At 44.7% G+C, this 24,036-nt stretch overlaps 2 protein-coding genes and 2 pseudogenes across 11 annotated transcripts in view; 1 reads left to right on the plus strand and 3 right to left on the minus strand.

The window, feature by feature from the left end:
- DNM2 (dynamin 2) overlaps nt 1-4,661 on the minus strand; it is an 83,413-nt gene extending 78,752 nt beyond the window's left edge. For all 8 annotated transcript variants that reach the window (XM_016153476.2, XM_016153471.2, XM_016153468.2 and 5 more), the window contains exon 1: nt 4,339-4,661. In XM_016153476.2, the coding sequence (XP_016008962.1) occupies nt 4,339-4,499 (161 nt within the window). In that variant the 5' untranslated portion in view covers nt 4,500-4,661. The remainder of the gene's footprint in view (nt 1-4,338) is intronic.
- QTRT1 (queuine tRNA-ribosyltransferase catalytic subunit 1) lies at nt 4,653-14,327 on the minus strand. 3 transcript variants are annotated; one of them, XM_036233716.1, is made up of 10 exons: nt 14,046-14,327; nt 13,742-13,810; nt 13,463-13,649; nt 8,682-8,760; nt 8,447-8,562; nt 7,601-7,739; nt 7,282-7,357; nt 7,061-7,170; nt 6,885-6,972; nt 4,653-5,194 (listed from the first exon to the last, which is right to left on the minus strand). In XM_036233716.1, exons 1-10 carry the CDS (start codon nt 14,286-14,288, stop codon nt 5,123-5,125), a joined length of 1,179 nt encoding a protein of 392 aa, XP_036089609.1. In that variant the 5' UTR covers nt 14,289-14,327; the 3' UTR covers nt 4,653-5,122. The 3 variants fall into 3 exon arrangements, with proteins under 3 accessions (XP_036089609.1, XP_016009071.1, XP_016009072.1); XM_016153585.2 differs by lacking the exon at nt 4,653-5,194 and adding an exon at nt 5,854-6,789; XM_016153586.2 differs by lacking the exon at nt 4,653-5,194 and adding an exon at nt 6,570-6,789 and having other exon boundaries at nt 13,511-13,649; nt 14,046-14,304.
- A 3,425-nt stretch (nt 14,328-17,752) lies between these two features.
- LOC107515054 lies at nt 17,753-19,329 on the minus strand (annotated as a pseudogene).
- A 23-nt stretch (nt 19,330-19,352) lies between these two features.
- On the plus strand, nt 19,353-19,472 carry LOC118612733 (annotated as a pseudogene).
- The last annotated feature ends 4,564 nt before the right edge of the window (nt 19,473-24,036 follow it).

Here is a 24,036-nt window from a genome sequence, read left to right on the forward strand (position 1 = left end):
TTTTCCAGAGGAAGAAACTGAGGCCCAGAAAAGTGAGGTCATTCTACTAATGTGCAGCAGAGACAGCCAGATCCCCACAAGCACCTCTGGCCTCTCCATATTATAGCTGGTACTATAGACCACGCAGGCAAAGCCAATTTGGTTTTGCCCAAAATAAGAGACAATGGAAAAAGCAGCTATTATTTCCAAGTCGTTTTAAACACCTAAGATCCATTAAGGGACCATGTGCCCCATGTCTAGCAGGGACATGAACCAACGGTTCATCCAGAGCCCACTGCCAGGCAGAAGCCACATCTCTCTGGAAGAGCACATCACCAAAGATCAAATGAAAATGAAGCTGGAGATGGTAGAGTCCCATGGGGAGCTGTTTCTTGTGAACAGCAAAACAGCACCAGACCCCTACATGTATTCGTCAGATCCACTCACTGAGAAATTGAGGTAAAGCTGAAAACCAAAGGCAAAAGCCCTCAGCTTGCCCAGGACCAGGTCCAGGTGATAGTGAGGCCACCACCAGCAGCCTTCAATCTGCACAGGGCTCCACTTGGCCTGCACCCACACAGACTAGCCAGAATACCTAACTTCATCAGCCCCCATGCTAGCCTCCAGGCACACCCCCTCTGCAATGGCTGTTCCTACAGCCTGGAATGTTCTTCCAGCAGGTCTCCACTGATGGCTCCCCCTTCATTTCCTTAAGTCCCTGCTCAAATGTCCGCTTCCCACAGAGGCCTTTCCTGACTTCCCTATATAAAACTATAAACCTCCCTCTGCTCCCCATGCACTCTCCTTAATCCCCCTCTTTTTTTCCACAAGTTATCACCTTCTACCAAGTTCCTTCTTTCTCTGCACTCGCTCACCCCCATGCTGGAAAGCCAGCTCTCCCAGGGCAGGGGTTTTGGTATCTTGCTCAGGGCTGAGCACGGCCCTAGAATAGGGCCAGAAACATAAACAAATGAAAAATGTAGGGCATTTTAAGCACCTTTTCTGTGCTAGACACACTCCCAAGCACTCTATATGATCTCATTTCATCCTTACTCCACCCTTGATGAGGGGCACCAGGTGACTTTATCTGTCCTAAGAAAGTGAAACACACCCACCCAGACACCTGAATGGGGCCTATAAATAGATATTGTTAACAGCCCATTTCCTGGCTGGGGAAACTGAGGCTCAGAGAGGAAAGGCTCACAGAATAGAGCTCAGACCTTCAGAGTTAAGAGGCCTTGACTTTGGCCTCCTCCTCGAGCTCTTTTCCCAAGGGGAAATTTCCTAAGCTCCTCCCTCTTACCAGCTCCTGAGTCTAAATGACAGGAGTCAGGACAGAGGCACAGGTCTATCAGCTGGTGCAGAGCAGGACAAACCAGGAGTCTTCAACTCAAAAGTTTCCAGGGCCAGGATGCAAACGGGCCTGGGAAATCCCTAGGGAGTGACTGAACCACTAGCAGCTGCTGCTTCTGGGATCTGGGTAGTTGGTGACAAATGAAACATGGGAACAGGGAGGCCAGAAAATGAAGACTGTAGCAGCAGCAGCAGCCACGGGTACACAGGCACAGAGAAACACGGTGGGGCTGGGCTTGCGTCCAGAGCCTGACGCTACACCACTAAACTCTAAAGATCTTGGGGTATTTGCTAGTAGCATTGCAAAAATCTGAATTTTTTATGCAAAATCCAATTTTTACATATTGACAGCTAATTAAAAACAAAACATTTGAAACACCACCACAGACAAAACAAAAGACTGAACAAGCAGACCTTGGCCCCCCAAGCCCTAGCACACGACTAAGTTAACTGAGTCATTCCCACTCCGAGCACATTCTTAGAAAATCCATGAAGAGGAGGCAATTAAACGGAGCAGCCTGTGCTGACCCCAGGCACATGCCCTTGACACTCTCTTGTCTGTTGCTTGAAACCAACGGGATATCCACTGTACTGGTACATGGTGTGAGGGATAAGTTTGACCACATTTATGAAACGAAGTCAGGAGTGAAATTCAAAATGAAGCCCATCCCTTTGAAGCAGGGCTTTGTAACTAAGGAGCCTTCCCTTCCTTCTAAAAACAAAAGGAAATTAGTTCCGTTGGAGCATCTCATACCTAGAGAGACCTGCCTTTTTACAACTTTGGTTCTCGGGCTCTCGATGCTCTTAATGATGATGCTCTTAATGATGATGTCGCATTACAGGCTTCTGGGAGGAGGTTGCCACAGGGGCCAGACTGGAAGTAGTTGCCAGTCACCAGATACCAAGGTGGGCAGGAGAGAAAGGCAAGGGTCAGAGGAATGGAAGTGGAGAGGAGAGATACTCGCCCCCCCCCAAAGCCCCCAAGTCCTCATTGAACAGCCTCAAGCAAGAATACTCAGCTTTCTGAGCTTGTTTCCCACTCTGTAAAATAGAATCATGGCAGTGCTGCTTTCATAAGTCCAGTGTAAAATGTGATTAGCTTTTGTTAATATGAGGGGAACCAGTTCACTAAATAATGACCGTATAGACCTACTGTGTGCCAGGCACTGTTCTAAGTATGCACCTCAACACACTATGTCACTGCATCCTTACAACAGTTGAGGAACCATCACCCCATTTTTAGGAGGGAAAACAAAGGCTCAGACAGGTGAAAAATCTGAGCAAAGGCAAATGTAGCGGACAGAGCTTTGCAGATGCCCACTGGAAGCCTAGGCAGGCAGGAAGATGGTCATGCAGAGGGGCCAACAACCCTGTCTGGCTGACCCCAAACTCACACCGTTCTGCCACAGTGAATGGAAGACAAAGTGCCAGGGACAAAGCAGCAAAAGAGGAAATTCATACCGCTAGGAACAAAACTCCAGGCCTTTGGAAAGGCAGGAGCGGGGCCCAGGTACCCAGCTGGGCTCCACTGAGCACCTGGCTGGTGGCATTGGGCAAACAGTAGGTCCTTTCTGAGCCTTGCTGCACATCTCTGAGGTGGGAATAACAGAAACCTCAACCCTACTTGCTCATCATGGGACTCAAGATGTTGAACCAAAAAAGAACTCCGCCTGGTGCCTGCTAGATGAACATTACTCCATAACAGTGACAACAACGACGACGATAGTAATAATAATGACTATGACGTTATCACGTGGCAGCCACAGTCACTCGTGGAATCCTTTCTGGAACTGAAACGTGGTCGCCCATTGGAAGGCAGAAGGGCAAGAGGCAGAAGAAGGGAGAAGGGACACAAGACTGGTTCTCATTCATCAGCTTCCTAAATCCCAGAAACAACCCAGAGAGTGGAATTTGCCACTGGAAAGATGGGCAAACTGAGGCTTCTCAGTGCTGCCCACAGAAGACCTTATCCCAGCTCCTGCCACAGAGGCTGAGCAGACAAGTCCCTTCCCAGGCTACCAGAGTGCCCCCAACTGGCGGGCTTTAGCTTGGTGTCTGGCCCCTGTGTTCCAGGATCCTAGAACACCCTGACATGGGCCAGGAAAAAATCCTGGATAAAGCTCCCCCCAGGGTCCTACTTCCAATTGAGAAGGTAGGAAGTTCAAGTCCCATCTTTCCGCTCCCTTTTCTTCTCTATGCTGCTACTATCTTCTACCAGAGGTTGGGCCAGACAGCCAAGACTGACAGGCAGACTAAGAAAAGGACAGACACTGAGACAGACAGACAAAAGGACCCACTTTGAAGAGAGGAGCCAAATGTCTGTTTGCCAGGGACCAAGCTGAAGAGTCGAGCCAGTAGAGCCAAACAGGGTCCCCTAGGGTCCAGACAGCCAGTCAGGCAGCAGAGGCCAGCTAGGATGATCCAACAGAAGGACAGTTAAGTGTTAAAGTCTTTGAGGGGCACGGATGGGCGGCCAGACCGCATAGGTCACCCTGGACGGCTAGCCAGACAGCAGGGGGCTCGCTGCACTGCAGAAGTGGACGGTCAAATGGTGGTGGCAAGGAGACCTGTTCAGGACGTAGAGACAGCTAACCAGACGGCAAGTACTGCTCCAGATAAATGAACAGCCAGCCAGACCGCAGGGGTCGGCCCAACAGATAACTAGGTGTCAGGTTTTGGACAGAGAAGGGAAACCTACCCCTGACCCACAGATAACCAAATGGTAGAATTTACCCACTAAAGCTGGGAACCAGAGTCAGCAGGGATCGACTGCACTTCCTGGCCCACGCCCCCCAGCCGGTGAGACCCTCCTTGTGCCTGAGTCGACTTCGCAGTCCCTGCAGGGAGTCCTACGCTCAGGGCGCCCCACAGGGCCCGCCTCCCAGTCCCGGTCCCCGTCGCGGGTACGCAAGCGCCGCAGCTACGCCGGCTGCGCAGGGCGCGCCATTCCCGGTCCGCCCTCCGCGCCCTAGGCCGCCGCCCGCCGTGGCTGCCGCGCTCGCTCACCGGCCCACAAAGTTCTCGAGCACCGAGCTCTTGCCGGCGCTCTGGCCGCCCACCACGGCGATCTGCGGCAGGTCCAGGTGGCAACTCTGGCCGATGGAGCTGAAGGCGTCCTGCAGCTTGTTAACCAGGGGGATCAGTTCTTCCATCCCACGGTTGCCCATGGCGCCGGCGGCCCTGGCTCGAGCGCCCCGCGCTCCCCTCCCGCCTCAGCTCTCAACGACGCGGCCCCGCGGCGTCCGCGGCCGTTGCTCCCCGCCCGCCTGGGCCTCAGCGCGATGCCCGCTCCCGGTTCGGCCTCACGGTCGCCACTTCATCCGGTTCTCAGGCGACTCCCGACCCGAGCGACCTCCCGTCCGGCCCCGGGGCTGCGCCCGAAGCCCTCACGCCACCCCCGATTGGCCGACCGCGCCATCACTCGTGCACACGAGCCAATGAAAGCGAGACACAGACTTGCGGCTCACTGAGCCTTCCCCTAGGGACCTTCTCGCAGGCTCATTGGACCTAAGAACTGTCGCTGTTAAGCGAGAGCCAATAGTGGCAGGTGTCGAGCTGTCAAGGCCGATAGACAGTTTGACTCTGATTGAGAACTGTATCTGTCAATCTACAACCTCCAGTTCTTAACTCGTGATTGTAGGTCTATTAAGAGTCTTCCGGAGCAGAGAATAAAGCCCACCGTACTCGCCGAAGGGCGACACCTTGTGGTGGGAGCCGGTGGTGATCGTCACTTGCGAGCTTCCGTCCTCTGAAGAAAACTACAAGCCCCAGAATGCATCTTGACCCCGGGCTAGCAAAAGACGCGCTCTGAGCGGAGTTCCAGTGCGTTTTGAAGGTGAGAGTCCGGAGATGTTAGGGGTTCCTAGGGAGAGGCGGTCTATCATTGGATTGTCGTCTCCCATTCTCATTCCTACAGAAAGTCACACCTCCACGCCTCTGCACTCATGCCCCGTATTGATGATGATAACGCATCCAATGTTGTTCCCCTGCCTCTCCAACTTTTAGAACAGAATGATCTTTTTGAGTACGCAAAGAAACTCAACAGATCCTCTGCCCACGAAAAGACATGTTATTAAGAAGTGATATGATCTCTCTGGGATTAGATGAGTCAGAGAGAAATTGAGGAGTTCAGAGTATAGAGAAGCGGCCTAGTAGGGAGTCAGGAGCAATGGAGGTGGGAAAGTGGGCTGATTGGAGAAACAGTGGAGAGGAGGATGGCAGAGTGGCCAAGACCCAAACCCAGGTCTCAGAAAGACAGGCAAAAAGATGACCGACAAAGTTTGGCATTGCAGCCTCAACTAGAATAGCAGAAACCTGAAAACACTCTAACTGCTCACCCGTAGAGCTAATTAAATAACTACTATGCATCAGCTGTAAGAAAAGATGAGGCAGTCTTCATGTACTGACATGTAAACAATTTGAAATATACTGAGGAAAAAAGCAAGGTACAGAACTGCATGTAAAGGACACTGACTTTCATGAATAATTTTTACACATAGAAAATTTCTGGAAGAATACACAAACTGTTCAAAAGAGTTGCATTTGCAGGCTACTTGAATAGTGAATCCTACATATGTATTACTTTTTCAATTAAAAAACCCCATCTTCTAAAAGCACCAGCTCTGAAACGGGCCATATCTGGGTAAGATCCTGGGTCTGTTATTTGCTGGGTGATAATGACCAAGTGATTTCATTCCCCTGAACCTCAGTTTCATCATCTATAAAATAGGGAACATAGCTATTCATACATATCATAAAGTTACAAGAAATATATAGGACAACCATTTAGAACAGGGCCAGGCACAGCGCAAGAACCTACTAGATCATATCTATTGTCATTATCACTGTGTTACTGACAGCAAGGTTAAGTCACATGTTTGAAGAAGAATCAAGGCCAAGGGCATGAGCTCTGGAGCCAGGTTGCTACTTCCTCAGTGGTGACTTTGGGCAAGCTACTTCCCTCTCTGATGCTGTTTCCTCATCATAAAAAGGGGGAGGACAAGAGCGCCCACACCCAGAGTGGCTGGGGGACCCGAGCCACAGGAAAAAGAATGCAGCTCCAACTCTGGGGCACTTTCTAGATGCTACACTGTGCCAGCTATTTGCCAGATACCAACTATTGCTATGGTTACTAGTTATCATCATCGATGGGAGGCAAGGGACGTCAGCCGCAGCGACACTCAGACCAGGAAGGGGACCAAGGCAGGCCACCTCCCCAAGAAGGCACAGACACACTCTAAGTTATAATAAAAAACAAAATCCTTCAATATCTTCCATCCCCTCCCTTCCTCCCCGCAAGCCAAATCAACTCAGTGTGATTCCCACAGAAGCCAGGGCTTCAGTGGCCCAGGTGGGACAGAGAGTGGGGTCCCCATACATGGTGCCCATGAAGTCCCTCACGAATTCAGGAAAGCGTTTCTCCACAATGCTGGCACGCACGGCACCCATCAGCCGCAGCTATAGGGTGGAGGTGTCAGTGTCAGCATCAGCCACCTGCACCCAGGAGACCCCCGCCCCGACCCCTGACTTGCCCACCCAGGCCACGGGCCCACCTGGTAGGCGATGTTGTGAACAGTGAGGTGGTGCAGGGCGGCGGTGTTGTCACTGTGGAGTAGTGCGTGCAGGAAGGCCCGACTGTGCCTGGGGACAGGAGGTTGGGGCTCAGCAATGTAGGGTCTTGCCCCCGCTCCAAACCCTTCTCAGCCCTCAAGGCCCCAACCTCCCCTACTTCTGACAGGTGGCACAGGTACACTCGGGGTCTATGGGGCGGAAGTCCTTCTGGAACTGCTTCTTCTTCAGCTGCAGGTTCCCTGTGGACACCAGGGCAGAGCCAAAGCGCTGGAGGACGAAAGGGGAAAGGAAAGGCAGGTCATCCAGGTCTTCGCCCTCCCTGGCCCCATCCCCACCTTGGCATCCCCCACGCTCCACCCCTGCTGCCCAGAGACTCACCGCTGTCCGCGTAGGGAAAACACAGTCGAACATGTCGCATCCAAGAGCCACGCAGACCACCAAATCAGTGGCATAGCTAGGAGTGGGGCCATGGGGGGAGGGGAGCACAGCAACTTAAGCCCTGGTCACACAACCAGGCCCCCCTCCCAACCCTCAGGCTCCCCCTGGACTGGGACCTACAGAACCACCCCCAGCAGAGGGCCACATCTTCCTTAGTCTCCTCTCAGGCAGGGCTGTGTCTCCCCACCACACCAGCAAGCCAGGGTCCCCAGGAATCCCCTTCCCACAGGTAGGGCTGTCTCCCCACCTTTAGACATACCCAACCCCCATCAGGTATCTGGGCTTGTCCTTAGGCAACCTCGAGGTGCTGAGCGCCACCATCCTCCAGAACTGGCTCTTGCTCTCACCCCCACTCAGGCCTCCAATGGCAAAGCCAGGTACATCCCTCTTGGTCATCTCTGGGGGCACAGGGCAAGGTGAGGGATGACCAGGCAACAGGAAATACTGCTCCTCCTCTTCCTCTGCCTCCTCCTCTCTGTCCTCATCTCTGCCTCCCCTTCATCTGCACAGCCACAGCCTTGGTTTAGGCCTCACTGTCACCCTCCCTCTGGGCAACTACTCCAGCCTTCTCATGGGCCTTCTGCTTCCTATCCTACTGGGATTTTGCTATGGTTCCCATTGGTTCCCGTCACTCTCCCACTCAACAGCCCTCCATAGCTCCCCAGCAACTCAGTGTATCGACTAATGCTGCAGGTTCTAGAGCTCAAGGCCTGGGTCCAAATCCCAGCTCTGCAATGTCCAAGCTGTCTGGCTTGGGGTAGGTAAGTGACTTAACAGCTCTGTGCCTCAGTTACCCCTTCTGTGACCTCAGGAACCTGATAATTCTCACTTAAGAGGATGATGATGAGAACTCAATGGATCAATCCGTGACCAGAACCTGACGTAGTAGCGGGTGAACACCCAAATATTGATGGCTATTGGAATTACTATTATTCTGCAAACATTCTACTCCATTTTGGCTCTGTGCCTTCGCTTCAGCTGTTCCTTCCTCCCCGAGTGCCCTTTTGCCCATTAACAACGCTGCCTCAGAACCATTGCATGCCAAGCCCATGTAGGACTCTCAGAGATGTGGCAGTACCCTGGTCCTGCCCTCACATAGCTCTACCTTCCAAGCAGATGGCCCGGAGATCTGCGTCCAGCCCACCCTGGATGATAGCGAAGAGATTTTGCTTGTCCTGACGCCGATGGGCTGCAATGCACCGGTCCAGCCAGCGGATTGATCTGCAGAAGGACCAGTCAGCCATTTGGGCCCAGTGAGGAGTAGGGAGACAAGGCTGAAGGACCAAGATCCCCATCCCTAACACACACACACACACACACGCACACACACACACACAGACCTGTACATGGCCTCTTCTACACGTGGCCCCGTCACAGTGCTGCTAACCACATCATCTAGTTGCATGATGATGTCTGAGCCTGGGGGATAAGAATGAGGCACCATCACTAAGAAAGCTTCCTGTTGGGTACAAACTGGACCCTGAAAGTCCCTCCTTGGGTCTTGCTGATTCCCACTTAACTCCCCAACTGTTTATACAACAACCAGAGCGAGCTTTCAAAATGCCCATCTGCTCTTGCCTCTCCCAGCTACCCCCTGCATGGCATGTAGAATAAAATCCCACTTCTGCAAATTTACCCTTTAAGAACAAAACATCATAGGTACAAAGTGATTCATCCATGGCATTGCGAACAATAGCAAGATGTGAACCCAGATGTCCATCAGCAGAGGTCTTGGTAAATAAACCATGGTCCAGCCCTTAACAGAAGGTGCCTTCCCCACACCATTCCAAAACCCAGACACTTCTCAAAATCAAGGCTCTTTCTTATGTTCATGGCAAACTCATTTGGCAGCAAAACCCAAGATGGTTATAATCCTTTCAAAAATCCACTTTAGTATGAAGATTTGTCAAGTGTTAATCCAAAAAAAGTAAAGTGTATACCAAATGATCCAGCAATTCCACTTCTGGGTATATACACAAAAGAATTAAAAGCAGATTCTGGGGCGGGGGGGGGGGGGGAGGCGGGGTCTTAATAAGATATTTGCACACCCATTTCATAGTATTATTCACAACAGCCAAAGAGTGGAAGTGACACACATGTCCCTTGACAGATGAACAGATAAACAAAATGTGATCTAGACACACAATGGAATAGTTTTTTTTTGTTTAAAAAAAAAAAGGGAATTCTGACACATGCTATAACATGGATGAACCCTGAGGACATTATGCTGAGTGAAGTAAAGACAAAGATAAATAAAGATTATCAAAAAAGATAAATACTATATGATTCCACTTATATGAGGTCCCTAGAGTAGGCAAATACTTAGAGTAGAAGGGTGGGTACCAGAGACGGGTGGGGGGAAAGGAATGGGGAAGTATTGTTTAAGGGGACAGAGTTTTAATTTAGCAAGATGAAAAGAGTTCTGGAGATGGATGGTGGAGATTATTGCACAATAATATGAATACTTAATGCCACTGACCACTTAAAAGTGGGTAATGGTAAATTTTATGTATGTGTATTTTACCACAATTTTAACTGAAAAAAAAAAAAAAAATGAGATGTAATACCACAGGGTACTGCCCCAGACCCCAGGGAGATGCTGTGTAATAAATTGTACGTACCCTCTATTATCTTTCTAAAATGTGAAAATTCTGACACCTATCTGGCCCTAAGAATTTCAGATTAGGGACTGTGGACTTATATGTTAGAAAAACTCAAAAAAATATTGCCAATATAGATCATTATAGGAAAAAACCACAGTACACCACACTAGCCAAAGATGGGGTGATTTGACAATAAGGATTGATCCAACTGCAATGGGCTGAGACACAACAAATACATTTAAACCCACATGTTTACAGTGATCCTAAAAATCTAAACATTAGTTTGTCCCTGCTAGAGGATGCTAAGTAATCGACCCATGAAAACTGGTAAATAAAGGAAAAGAATAAATCCCACATTTCCTATATAAAGTAAACTACTTGGTCTCCCAGGAGTAGGTGAGAGACAGGTCTCTTTAAAGAAGTAATCTGGATAATAAATGAAGATAGAATGACAGAATTAGAACATTATCATTTTGCAACTCTTAGTGGCATAATGGTCCTAGGCAAGGAGCATGGATGGCTCACTGGGAGAGAAGGGCAGGCAACAGGTGCCACCTGATGGAAATACAAACAGTGAAGCCTCTTGCGAAAAGGAACAAAACCTTGAATCTGGCTCAAACCTCTAGATCCAAGTACCTACCTACAGGAAATCTAGGTGGCAGAAAAAAACTCTTACTTGACACTATGGGGAAGTGATCAACAAAAATCAGACTATATGAAACACTATAGGGCAAAGAAACCAGTTTCTTCAAGAAGCAAATTGCAAACAAACAAAAAGAAACTATGTAATACGTAATATATTATATTATGTAATATAATATTATTACATGTTATTATATGTTATGTTAAAAGAGACTTAAAAGACCTTTCAAACAATTGTAGTGTCTGCACATTTTTTGGACCCTGAAATAAACAGACTTTTGATGGAAAAAAAATGTCATTTATAAAACAATTCTCTTCTTAATATGTCATAAATGTTTCATAAGTATGTCATGTATGAAACTGGGAATACTGGCCAGATATTTGATGATGTTAATCAATTATTATTAACTGTTTTTAGGTGAGATGATGGTATTGTGATTGTATTTAAAAAAAAAAAAAAAACATCTCCTATGTTAGAAATGCAAATTAAAATACTTATAGGTGAAATGAAAGAATGTCTGAGATTTAGTTTGATATATAATGGATGATCTAAGAAAATTAAAAAGCTAGAAAAAGAAGACCAAGCAAAAAAATTTTTTTAATTAAAAAATAAACAAGATATGTAAGACTGCAACTATTTTTTAAAAATTAGTGAAGCAAACATTATTTGGCTATAAAACAGGAATTAAGTACTGATCATATTATAAAATAGATAAACCTCAAAAACACTATACTAAGAAGCCATTCACAAAAGACCACATGTTGTATGATTTCATTTACATGAAATGTCTAAATTATGCAAATCTATAGAGACAGAAAGTAGATTAGTTAGGCTTTGGAGAGGGAGGAATAGGGAGGGACTGATAATGGGTATGGGATTTTTTTGGGGAGTGATAAAAGTGTTCTGAAATTAGATTGTGGCAATGGTTGTGGGTGACAGGTGGATGGTGTTGTGTCTGTTTTGGCATATACCAGAAATTTTCCATAATTAAAAAAAATGCAAAGTACAGAAGAATGTGTCATAAATAGCAAGTACTCATAATTAGAAAACTTAAAATAGATTCGAACTTGCTTATATTTACATAAACTCTAAAAGAATATATAAGAAAATCAAAACACTGGTAGCTTGTGGAAGTGACGGAGATGGATAGAGGACAGGTGAGGACAGGCGTGAGAAGGGCATTGTTTTCTACACACATTTTTGTATAGAAATGTATGCAAAATGTATTCTTGTTTAATTTTTTTCTTTAAAGGACAAATCGAACTCACAAGGTCCTGCAGGACCTGCCTGAGTCACCTCCCTGTCCTCACCTCCTACTCTGCGCCCTCCCTCACTCCATTCCAGCAGAACAGGCCTCCTTCCTGCAACATGTCAGCCTTGGTCCTGCCTCAGGTTCTTTGCACTGGCTGCTTCCTCTTCCAGAACACACTTTTTCCCTTTGGATACCTATGATATTCCTGCTCTACAGATTTTAGGCCTAGGGCAACATTCCCTAAGCCTGCAGACTGAATCATGTCTAATAGTTCCATGGACTTAGCCTTCCCGATCATGGTCCTAACTTTTTATTTATGTGTACTTTTAAAATTTTTTTTTAAATAACTTATTTGAAAAAAAAAAAGTAATACATGCTCATGGTTCTGAATGTTCAAAGTACCCCTAAATATATAACAGGATATTCAGTGAAGTCTCTTGCTCACCAAGGGTGGGGTACAAGTAAACTTTTAGGGGTGATAGATATGTTCTCTATTTTTATTGTAGTGAACTTTTCATGGATGGAAACATGTCAAAACCTGTCAGATGGTACACCTTAAATGCAGTAAGTTGATTGCAAGTCAATTATACCCCAATTTAAAGAAAAGAAAAACAAAGGCAGCAACCCACCTGTCTACCAGCTCACGAGTTTCCCTCTCCCAGGGACCCTATATTAGTTTCCAGAAACATAAGCAAGTCATATATGTGTTTTTTTCAAACAAATGGAAACATACAACACTTTGTCTGCACTGTTTGTTTTTTTCTCTTCTAATTGTGACCTTCTCACCAATGCCTGTCTTCCTTATAGACTGTAAGTTCCATGGGTGATGTGAAACTGTTAAGGGTGAAAAATTTTCCAGTAAACCAGCATTAAGGATTTACTCTGCTTCTGTAATTTGCTCAAAGATATGCTTAACCAGGGTGTGGTAATCTGCTCCGAGATATGCTAAAGGCCAACTTCTGATTCTGTAATCCGCTTATTTGTTTTGATGCTAACCAGGGTGTGGTAATCTACTTACTTCTTAACCAGGGTGTGGTTCTAGGCTTTATAAACTGCCTCTTTCGGGAGCTCAGGACTGCTCTCTTCTGACCCTGTGTAGTAGAGAGTCAGTCCCCCGCCGGCTAATAAAGGATCACAATTCATCTCAATTGGCTCTGTGGGTCTTAGATTTGAGCGAACCACAACAACACTCAGCTCTATGACTGAGAAGAAGCCAAAAAATCTCCATATGGAGGGACTTAAATGCACCAATTGGTTGGAAGATAGGAAGGTTCGAACTTTGGTTTCCTTAGAACTTTACGAGATTGAGAAAATGTTCATTGTCCTTATCAAGGAATGCAGGATATTGACAGAGATGGGAGGGGCCTAAAATATCCCCAATCTCCTCCTGTTGCCTCCATTATTTCGACGTATCTTTGCCCAATTAATTTGCAATTTTAAAGTAATAATAGCAATAAGGATAAGAATAAAACTCACTACATGCCAGGCACTGTACCGAGATTTAGCGGCATCACATCATGAATCTTATGAACTATCCACATTTAAGTTGGCTCAGCTGAAGCCCAGGGAAGGGGAGTGAATTGCCCAAAGCCACGCAGCATGAAAGGAGCTGGCCCACCTCACCTCTACCAGGGAAAGAGGGGAACGGACGGCTCCCTGGGATCTGCTCACCCAGCGTGTTCTGGATCTCCACGGACCTCTCGGGGCTCAGAAGGGTCTCCTCGCCGTCGTAGGGAGAGCGGAAGCGGACGCCCTCTTCCGTCACCTCGGACAGAGACACCAGGGACACCATTTGGAAGCCGCCGCTGTCCTAGGGGAAACCCCACCGCAGGGCAGGAGAGGGGTTACTGGAGATTCACGGCGGAGGGGCGCCCTCGCATCTCCGCCGCGACCCCATCTCACCGTCAGCAGATTGTGGGGCCAATTCATGAAACCGTGGAGACCGTGGGCTTTCTGAATCAGCTCGGGTCCCTGCGTTGTTAGGGGGAAACGGACAGGTTAGAGGTGAGCGCGACCATGGGAGCTCATGTGAGGGAGCAGAGATGACCAACTTCCCTGCCGCTCCCTCACGCCCAGCGAGGCCTGATCCACTGGGGGCGCTCAATAAGCGTTTGTCGATTGACTTTTGAAAGCGTGCCCGGGCCTTTGGGATGCCCCAGGGCTCCCCAAGCTCCGCCACCACCTTGGACGGGCAGAGCCCACCTACCGGCCTCAGGCCCAGATGATAGGTGTTGCCCAGGCAGATGCGGCAGCCCAGCGCGTCCAGCTGCTCCGCCGTGATGCCCTTCATGGTGGCCTGCGTGCCCACTGGCATGAACACTGGAGTGGCCACCGGCCCGTGCGGCAATTGCAGCTCGCCTGCCCGAGCCCGGGAGCGGCTGCACTCGGCCACCAGCCGGAAGATCCTCGGTGCCGATTCCAGAGAAGTCTGGCTGGCTACCGCCGCCATCTTCCCTGCCAGCACCACGTGGGCAGTGAAGCACCCTGGACGGTGCCATATTGGCTAAAGTCATGTGATGCGGAACAGCTGAAGCCCGGGGACAGCGTCAGGGAGACCATGGCAACGGCCACTCCTGCTCCAACCGTCTGAGCTCTCAGTTCGTTGCCACTTGCAGAGCACTACTACAAAGTATAAAAAATTGCCTTGCTATCACTTTGTAAGTTACATAAATTGTCTAATCACTATGTTCTACACCTGAAACTAAAATCGTATAGCTGTAATTGAAAAAGAAAAATTTTTAATTGTCTTGGGTTCAAGTCTGATCCCTGCTGCTTCCTTGCTCTATAATCAAAGCTTCTGTAAACCATAATTTTCACCTCCATAAAATGGGGCAACTAACAGACTCTCAGCATAAGGACATTGTGAATATTGAGAAGGATAGGTGTGTGTAGATCTTTACACGTTGCCTGGCACAGGCTTTTGTCTGTCTTGTTTATTGCTTTGTCCCAGATGCTTAGAATAGGACGTAGCACATAGTACGTGCTCAATTAACATTAGCTTATTCAATTAAAGCAAGAATGCTAAATTTACAGAAGGGGAAACTGAGGTCCAGAAACTGGCCACATCTATTGGTTCATTCAATGAAAACCTACGTATACTTCCCCTCTAGTGCCAGCCTCCATGCTGCACAGAGATGGGAGAGGCTGGGTAACGGATTTATTAAGCACTGGACTGTGTTCCACTAAAAATAATAGCAATATGTAATGTGATATGTTAGGTAATATACAACATACATTATATAAAATATGTATTATAATCTATATAATAACGATCAGTATTATTGTCGTAAATGGAGCCGATATCTGTCGTGGCCAGCAGAGGGTGCTATTGCCTCCAGAGTTCTTCCTTTCAGGACCACTGGCCTAAAGGCTGACCTGAGCAAGACTGACCTTCTAGGAGCCTTGGCCTAACGATATCGGTTTCTCAGAGTGGTGGAGAGTCCTCACGGAGGCCAGGTCTGGAAAACACCCACCCAAGAGGTCCACTCCAGGACCTTTGCATCACAGTTCCCATTGTCTGCAACACTCCTGATTTTCCCATGGCTGGCTCATATTTTCACCTTCCGTTGTTCCCAACTCCCCCAATCTTAAGAACGCTCCACCGCACCCTGTGACTATATCACGAGGCCTGAAACTCATAATGTGCTTTTTAAAACCTATATACATTGACAACACCCAAATTTTTATTCCTCTTTCCTGAACCCCCATCTCCTCTTAACAGATGTCCCACTGACATCTCCACTGGGTGTCTACAGACATCCAAACTCTACATTTTGCAGACCTCCTAATTGTTGCCCACCCAAAGCTTGACTACCCCCCTCCCATCTTTTCCTTCTCAGTAATAGCACCACAATCCTTCTTGGAGCTCAGACAGAAACTTGGGGATGGTCCTTGAGCTCTCACCGTCTCTCACTCTCTACATCTGATTTATCAGCAAATCCTGGCTGCTCTGTTTTCAGAATCAACCACTTCACACCCCCCTCCATAGCTCTCACTCTGGTCCAGATACCAACAGCTCTTGCTTGGATTATCGCAGTAGTTTTCTCATGGTTTTGTCTTCTGTCCTTTGCTTCTTACGCTATATACCTGAAGGCATTTTAAAACAAATGCTTTCAACATTTCACCATTGTATATGATGTCGGCTGTAGGTTTTTCGAAGATGCACCATATTAAGTAAAGAAAGGTCCTTACAATTTCTAGTTCACTCACCGATCTTTATCATAAATAAATGTATATTATACACTTTTCCATATTTATAGAGATAACCACATTTGTCTCATTTAATTAAAAATGCCCGATGACATGTTTTCTAAGTTATTAATAATTTTATTTAATAAATTTTATTTCCATTAATAAATCTTATTTACATTGCTGAGATAAACCCAGTTTTGTCATGGTATATTTTTGTTATATATTGGCATTTTATTAATATTTTATTTAGAATTTTTGCATCTCTGACATAAATTATATTTTTCTATAATTTTCCTTGTTTATAGTGCTGTCTTTGCCCAAATCTGGTGTTTACATTATGCTAACCTCATCAAATAAAGTTTTCCTACTCTTTCTATTTTCAGGAAGAAATTGTGCAAGGTTGGAATTATCTGTTCTTGAATGTTTTACTGACCTCACCTGTAAATCCATCTGGTTATGTTGTTTTGCTTATAGAAATATTTTAACCTACTGATTTAAATTGTGTAATGATTACAAAGGACTATTCAGGTGTTCTATTTTTTTCTCAAATCAATTCAGGTAAGTAGAGTTGTTCTAAGGATTTTTTCATGTCAAATTTATTGCCCCTACAGTTGCTCCTAATGTCCTCATATTATTATTGTATCCCCCTCTTTGTGAATTTCAAATTCAGAGGTTTAAATTACTCATAGTCCTTGAACGATGACACCCTATCATAATGATCCATGTAAAATACTTCTCTCTCCTTGCTTTCTTCTCTTCAATCCCCATTCTCCTACCTCCACAGCCTGTGGGATTCTGTATATCTTTTTATCTGATATTAAAATAACTACTCTAGTTTCCTTTATGTTCTGATAATCCTTAAATCTTTTTGTATATCCTATGACTTTGAAATTTTAAGCCTTGCTTAAGATATGTCTTTAGAAAATAACAAAGAACTAGATTTTGTACTTTTTAACCATTCTAATAATCTTTGCATTTTACTGACAAGTTACTCTATTTGCATTTATAATGGTTACTGATTTTAAATCTCAGATAAATTTATTTGTTTGAAGAACATCTTTGAAACCTCTTTCAGTAAAAAGAACTCTATATTGATTAACTCTAAATTTTCGTTTACCTGGAAAGAAATTTATTTTGCCATGCTTCTTAACAGATAGTTCCCCTGGATATAGAATGCTAGATTGATAATTATTTTCTCTTAGCACATCAAACATATTCCACTCATGGCTTCCATTATCCTTGTTAAGAAGTAGAATGTCAATCTAAGTGTTATCTATTGTAATCTGTTTTTGTCCTTCTAGTTTTGTTTAAAAATCATTCCTTTTTCTTTGACAGTATGCAATTTCACAGGATGTGTCTAGTTGTGAATTTCTTTTGAATTTATCCTGTTTGAGATTCCTTGAACTTTTTGGATCTGATGATTGGAGTCTTTCCTTAATTTTGGAGTAGTCTCATTTATTCTCTCTTCCAAAAACTGCACTTGCCTGGATCTTAGCCTCAGCACAGGTAGCTGAGGGCAGGGTGACAAATGCTGACTTGCTTCCCTTTCTGAGAAGGTAGCCCCCTGACTGGGGTCTAGGAGAGAACAAATCCTATTGCTCCATCTAGAGTGGAGTTTTCATCTCGCCAAAGTGGTAGAATGGAGGTAGGAAACATCAAGTACTACAGACACTCACTATTCTAACTAAATTTTCTAATAGATTTTCTTGACTAGATGTTTCCTCATTTTCTATAGGCCCTTAGGACCATTTCTAGACACTTTATTTTTATTTTTATTTTCAATTTGAAAGCAGTCACTGTTTATTAACTGACCAGATTATAAATATAATCATGGTAGATACTTTAGTTCATCCTTCTAATAAGCCTGTTGGGCTGGTCTTTCCTGTTGCCAGCATCTCAACCTTTTACAAAAGGGCGGTATTTTTCTTCATTCTAACTTATGGAGAAGCTAATTTGAAAGGCCACAGGAGGGTGTTTGCTTCTTTGAAGTATTTTCCAGCAATATAGACCTCATGAGTCAGATCCTCCATGCAGATGCTGCCACATTTACCAAGAGATTGAGCAATCAATGTGTTTGTCAGGGCAATTCATTTTTTCCATAACTGGGCTTGTAGATCAATTCCTTTACTGACTTAAGATTTTGGCACCACCACGCAATATCCTTAGCATGTTACTCAAAGCCTTACTGAGTTTACAAAGGTGCCATTGAATATATGGTAAAGGCGAGAAGCTACAGCACCCTTCAAACCTTTGGACTCACACTATTGATGCATCTGATCCTGATGACAAATGCCAATTTGAATTCTTCGGGTACATAGAAGTTGCCAGGGTTTTTTTTTGCCATCCTAGCCATTCGAATCTTAGTCTGTACATATGCCTATATTCTTTGTGACAGTTCTTAGCTTTTTCATAGATAAGCTTCCCCCTTTCAAAGCATCTTTTGGGCAAACTTCTTTTTCAGGAGTTTGATCTTAGCTCTGTAAAACTCCTTTGCTTTTCCTTGAGGGTTTCTGGCACAGCAGGAACCTTCTTCTGCACTCTCCATGGTTCCAGCCAGAAAACAATTCCAGAGACTTTAAATATAGTTGCTTTTTAATACTTTTCACCAGTTTGACTGGGGAGTGGATCTGTCAAGCTCCTCACAACATTAGCAGCAGGAAATTGATCACCTTTTAATACTTTTTGGTGTTATTTCCCATTCAAAATATTAAATACATTCACAGTGTATACATGTATCAAATCATTATGTTGTACTAAAACTAATACAATGTTATATGTCCATTATAACTCAAAAAATGGGGGAGGGGGAGAAATCTCTTAGCAAATATGAAAAAAATGTTAAAGCGATAAATTTTATATCTTATATACCTTTCCACAGTACAAAATGTATATTAATAAATAAAAACACATGTACACTAACAAAAGATTAAATACAGAGAAAACTTTGAAAACACGGGCATTTAATAAGCTTTACCTTTGATTTACTTTTACATAAATAGATTTAGTTAAGGTTTCAAAGTAGATAATACATTAACATATAGTTTTAAAAAATACAGATAAAATGTACACCTTAAATTATCTTTCCCACACCTGTCCCCTGTCCAAATGGTTCTCACCTCTTAATATTAAATGTTTAGTATTCATTCTTTGTGTGCACTTACAGACATGTTTATCAGCACATACAAGCAAATATGTATTTTTTAATTGCTGCTGCTGTTTTGTTTTCAATTGATTCATTTAGATATACTAATGGAGTTTTTTCACTTTCTAGAAGCTTTTAATTCTTTTATACTTTTCATAAACTTATGGAGGTTTTTTTTTTGTCTATAGCCATGCCACCCTGAACAAGCCCGATCCTGTCTGATCTTGGAAGCTAAGCAGGGTCAGGCCTTGTTAGTACTTGGATGAGGAGACCACTTAGGAAGACCAGGTGCTGTAGGCATTAAAAAAATTTTTAAAGGGATTGTAAACCGACAAGGTCCTTGCAATCTGTGACATCAACCAAGGGTTGCCTCGCATAAAATAATAAAATAAATAAATAAATAAATAAATAATAAAATAAAAAATAAATAAATAAAATAATAAAATAAAAAATAAATTAAAATAATAAAGTAAAATAAAATAATTACATAATAAAATAAAATAATAAAACAAATAAAATAACATAAACTTGTGGAGGCTTTTGAATCGTCATTTTTCACTATCATGTGTCATTGACTCAGGAAATTGCCTATAGAGCATTCCCCAAACCTTATTACTTGTTCCAATATGTTTCATAATAGTTTTTAAAAATTCAATAGAAAAAAAGGAGCTATGGGAGAAACTGTTGTTTGTCCCCTAACATCTATTACACCAATAAAATTATACCACAACTAATCCCTGTGACTTGCTTTCTGTTCCTTATAATTGTTTCTAAGATTCATTTGTATCATGTGTAGTTATGGTTCATTCATTTCTTCTCCAAATCAGTGTACCATTATGAAATGGCATAAATATACCACAGTGTACTTATCTATTCTCCCATCAATGGACGTGTGGACATTTCAGCGTTTTTGTTTTTGCCATTATAAACAGTGCTGCTGTGAGCATTTGTATACACATCTCCTTGTATACCACTGGGAGAATCCTAGAAATGGAATTGCAGGACCCTAGGCTAGGTGAATAATCAAGTTTACGAGGCAGGACCAACTATTTTCAAGGTGATCACACCTATTGACACCCATAAAAGCAGCATAGGAAAGTTCCCTGTGTCACATCCTCTCGAACTCCGTATTTTCAAAATTCTTGAATTTTGCCAATCAGGTGTGTGTGACACGGTGTCAAATTGGGGTCTGAATCTGCATTTCCATGATTCCTACAGAGATTGAACATCTTTTCAGATATTGGAGCTATTTACCAACATCTTTCATTACTCAACTTAGGTGATGTGGCAGCAGAATTCAACAGGGTCGAGGTGCTGAGCACCTCTTTTTTTTTAATTTAATATTTTGGATATAGATATATAGATCTACAGATATATAAATTTTTTCTTACATGAAAAAAAAATTGTAGGCTGCACCTACAAAAGTCTTCATTGACCTGTACTTTTATGTTTTATGCACTTTTATGTATTTGTAATATTTCAGTTTTAAATGTATGAAAGTTCAGAAAATGTAAAAGGCAAAGAAACTCAGTTCTACCTTACCCCCACACTGTCCATCTCAGCCTTTCCCAGTAACATGTTTTATTAGATTCTTGTGTCTTTCTATAATTTTTTCATACAAATAAAAACAAATATAAAGCTAAATACTTATATTTATCCCCTTTTTATACAAAATGGCTTGCCAGTTATACTGGTAGGAACCATCTTGCTTTTTGTCTACACTATGTCAGTACATACTCTCCTTGTTCTTTTTGTCTGTTTGTTTCAAGTATCTCCTTGTTTTTGTTTTGTTTTGTTTTTAACTGTTAGCTCATATCCCAAAGCATGAGTAGATCACCACTTGCTTATGCGGTCTCCTGTAGATTCTCACTTGAGTTATGAGTAATCTTTTGCATCTATAAACAAGGCTGCAATCAATAATCTTGTATTTAAGTAATTTCACATGGCAGTAAGTATATCTCTGAAAAAAAATTTCCAGCAGCTGGGTCAAAGAGTGTATTATAAGATTCTACCAAAAACCCTCAATCCGGTTTTAACATTTGTGCCTGCACCAGCAAGTAGTAGTATATGGAAGTGCCTTGCATGTTTCCCCACAGCCTCTCCAACACAATTTCATTTGCCCACTTAATAGGAGGACTGTGGTAACTCTATGACATTTTCAATGTGTATTTCTCTCATTCCCGGTGAGGTCTGGCATCTATTCTTCACTTCCAACTGCTTGAAACACTGTCTTCCTATAGCTTTTCTGGCTCCATTCTCCTAGTTTTTAAGTTTTTATAAATTCTTCCAAATAATAATCCAATGTGGTGATTAATGGCCAATACTGCCAACGCTAATGGAGTAGGTGCCAGTGTGTGTCAGGTATTTGGTAAGCTCTACACTATCATTGCCTCATTTGACCTTCACAGTACAATGAGTTGGGTATTATTTCTTTTTATGAATGAAAAAACTGAAGCGGAGACATTTACTGACTTGCTCATGGTCACATGGCTAGTAATCAAGAAACAGGAATTGAAATCTAGTCTTGTGTGAGGCCTGTGAAGCCACCCTCTCATGCAACTTCTTTTCCTGAAGACGGTATTAGGAATTGCAGCACAGAGAAGGGGTGGAAAAGTTACAGCCAGAGGAACCAGGGAGGGTGGATTTAGGTTTTGCCACTCAGAAGCCAGGGGACTTTGGTCATGTGATCGTCACTCTCTGAGTCTGTTTCTTCATCCTTAAAGAATCATCATGAAGGTAAGCAGAGCTTGGCACAAAGTAAAAGCCCAAATACACGTGTGAATATACATGTGACAAACATTATGGACCATCCGGTCTGTGTCAGGCAGTTCTCACTGCTGGCAACATAGCAGTGAACAAGCACTCAAAAATTCATTGCCCTGGAGGGGTGAACAATAAAAATTAGTCAAACTTATCACATCTCAAGTGTTGAGAAGTGCTGGAGAATAAAGAGGGCAGGGAAGGAGAGGAGTTGGAAGTGACTATCTTAAGTAGGGTGATCAAATCAGACTCACTGAGAAGGTTAAAGCCTGAAGGAGGTGAAAAAGGAGCCATGATGGGAACTGAGAGAGAACATTTTACACAGGTTTTAAAAACAGTGAGAGCAAAGATCCAAGGCGGGAATGTGCCTGGATTGTTTGCGGTGCAGCAGGGAGGTCACTATAGCCAGAGATAGTGAGGAGCAGAAGACAAGGTTCCTGTGAGAACTTTGGCTTTCATCTGAGCTAGATGAGGAGGTGGAGTGTGGAGAAAAGCGAGCTCTTTGTATTACCAAGAAGTAAAGTAGAGGGTTGGGGGTGGTGCAGCTAAGGTTCAGTGGCATCTTCAGGGTTTTTGCGCCACTCAGTAGGCAGGGCTGGAGGCACCATGAGGTAGCCCCTTTAGGAGGCACTAGGAGTTCGGCTTCAGCACGCTGGACAGCACCCCCGAGCATTGTCTGGACACCAGAGAGGCCGCCACCGTGGGGGCGGAGCCTACAAAGGCGTTCTATTGGAAGAGGCGTGCTGAGCCCACGTTATGCACCCTTTGGGGGTGTGTCAGGGACGGGGCCTGCAGAAAGTGTCTCTGACAACAAAACAAAACAGGCGAAGTCACTGGGCGGGGATTGCCGGGTGCGGTACTGTGAAATGCATGTTCATTGGACATGAAAGAAGCCGGTGAGTGTCCGGGGTCAGGATTAGAGAACACGTGGCTTAGAAAGGGTGGTATCTGCTGAAACGGGGCCTCTTCTGGTCTCCGCGCCCATCAAGTGGAAGCCCACTCATCACCCCAGGTGCATGACCAGGATTTGAGGTGCTCAGTAGATCCCCCAACCTTCTATTCCCAGGGATCGCTGCAGCTGCCCAAGGGAGTCCCCCAAAGCAGGAACTAGGTGGTCGACCTTAAGGAGAGAGTAATGAAGTTCAGGGACCTAGAAGGGCGGAGATTAGATTTCTAGACAGAGCAGGGAATCCAGAAACCTCTGGAGTGGTGGAGACTTCTAATACCTGTAACGTTGAAATAAGGGTCCTTGAAGCCCTGGGGCAGGTGGTTGTCCTGGGAGCCTGAAAGGTTTTTTGTTTGTTTTTGTTTTTTGGTTTATCTATCTGGGGGTGGAGAGCACTCCAGTGATATTCTAACCCCACCCCTTCCCCTGCCTAGGTGTTGAGGCTGAGTTTAGGTGCCAGCTTCTTGGGAGACACTGGGAAAGCCATGAACCTAGGACTTGCAGCCTGTGACCACTCCCTAGATGTTTCTATTCACAAGAGACGGGAGGACCTGTGAGTCTGGGCCCCTCTCTTTCCTCCTTTCTGAGGTAAGGCAGTATCTCTTGCAGGGCCATCTGCCCTGAGACATGCAGTTTTTACCCCTTCTGGGTCTGAGAGCTGTTTCCTCACTGCTTTCAGTGGACTCTGCTGCCTAAGTACCCCAGAACCTCACAGATTGGATGTTCCAGAATTCAAGCCCTTTTGCTGATCTGTTGACCTCCATTCTCACCTCTCCCACACACCTATTTTCTGCCCAACAGCCAAGAGGACCTTTCTGGAGTCTTCCTAGTTCAGAACCCTTCCATGGCTACCAACTACCCTCAGGATCAAGGTTAGAATCTTCTGGCTGGCTGTCAAGGGCCTGCACTGTGTACCCTTTGCTGACCCGGCCACACTTCACCCTTTTTGTGACCAAATGCTTCACTCGACTGACTTCAGCTCCCTTAAGTCTACTGCCGGCCCCCAGCTGAATTTTGGTGCATGTTGTTCCCTCTGCATTGCATACCTTTCCCTCACCCTCTTACACACCCCTGGTCCCAATTCAACCATTCTGTCTTACCTGAAACACAGAAAGCCTTCCCTGACACTCGCTGCCCAGCTAAGATAGACCCCTCGTG

Source organism: Rousettus aegyptiacus, unplaced genomic scaffold (genome assembly GCF_014176215.1).
Source record: "Rousettus aegyptiacus isolate mRouAeg1 unplaced genomic scaffold, mRouAeg1.p scaffold_m13_p_16, whole genome shotgun sequence".
Lineage (NCBI taxonomy): Eukaryota > Metazoa > Chordata > Mammalia > Chiroptera > Pteropodidae > Rousettus > Rousettus aegyptiacus.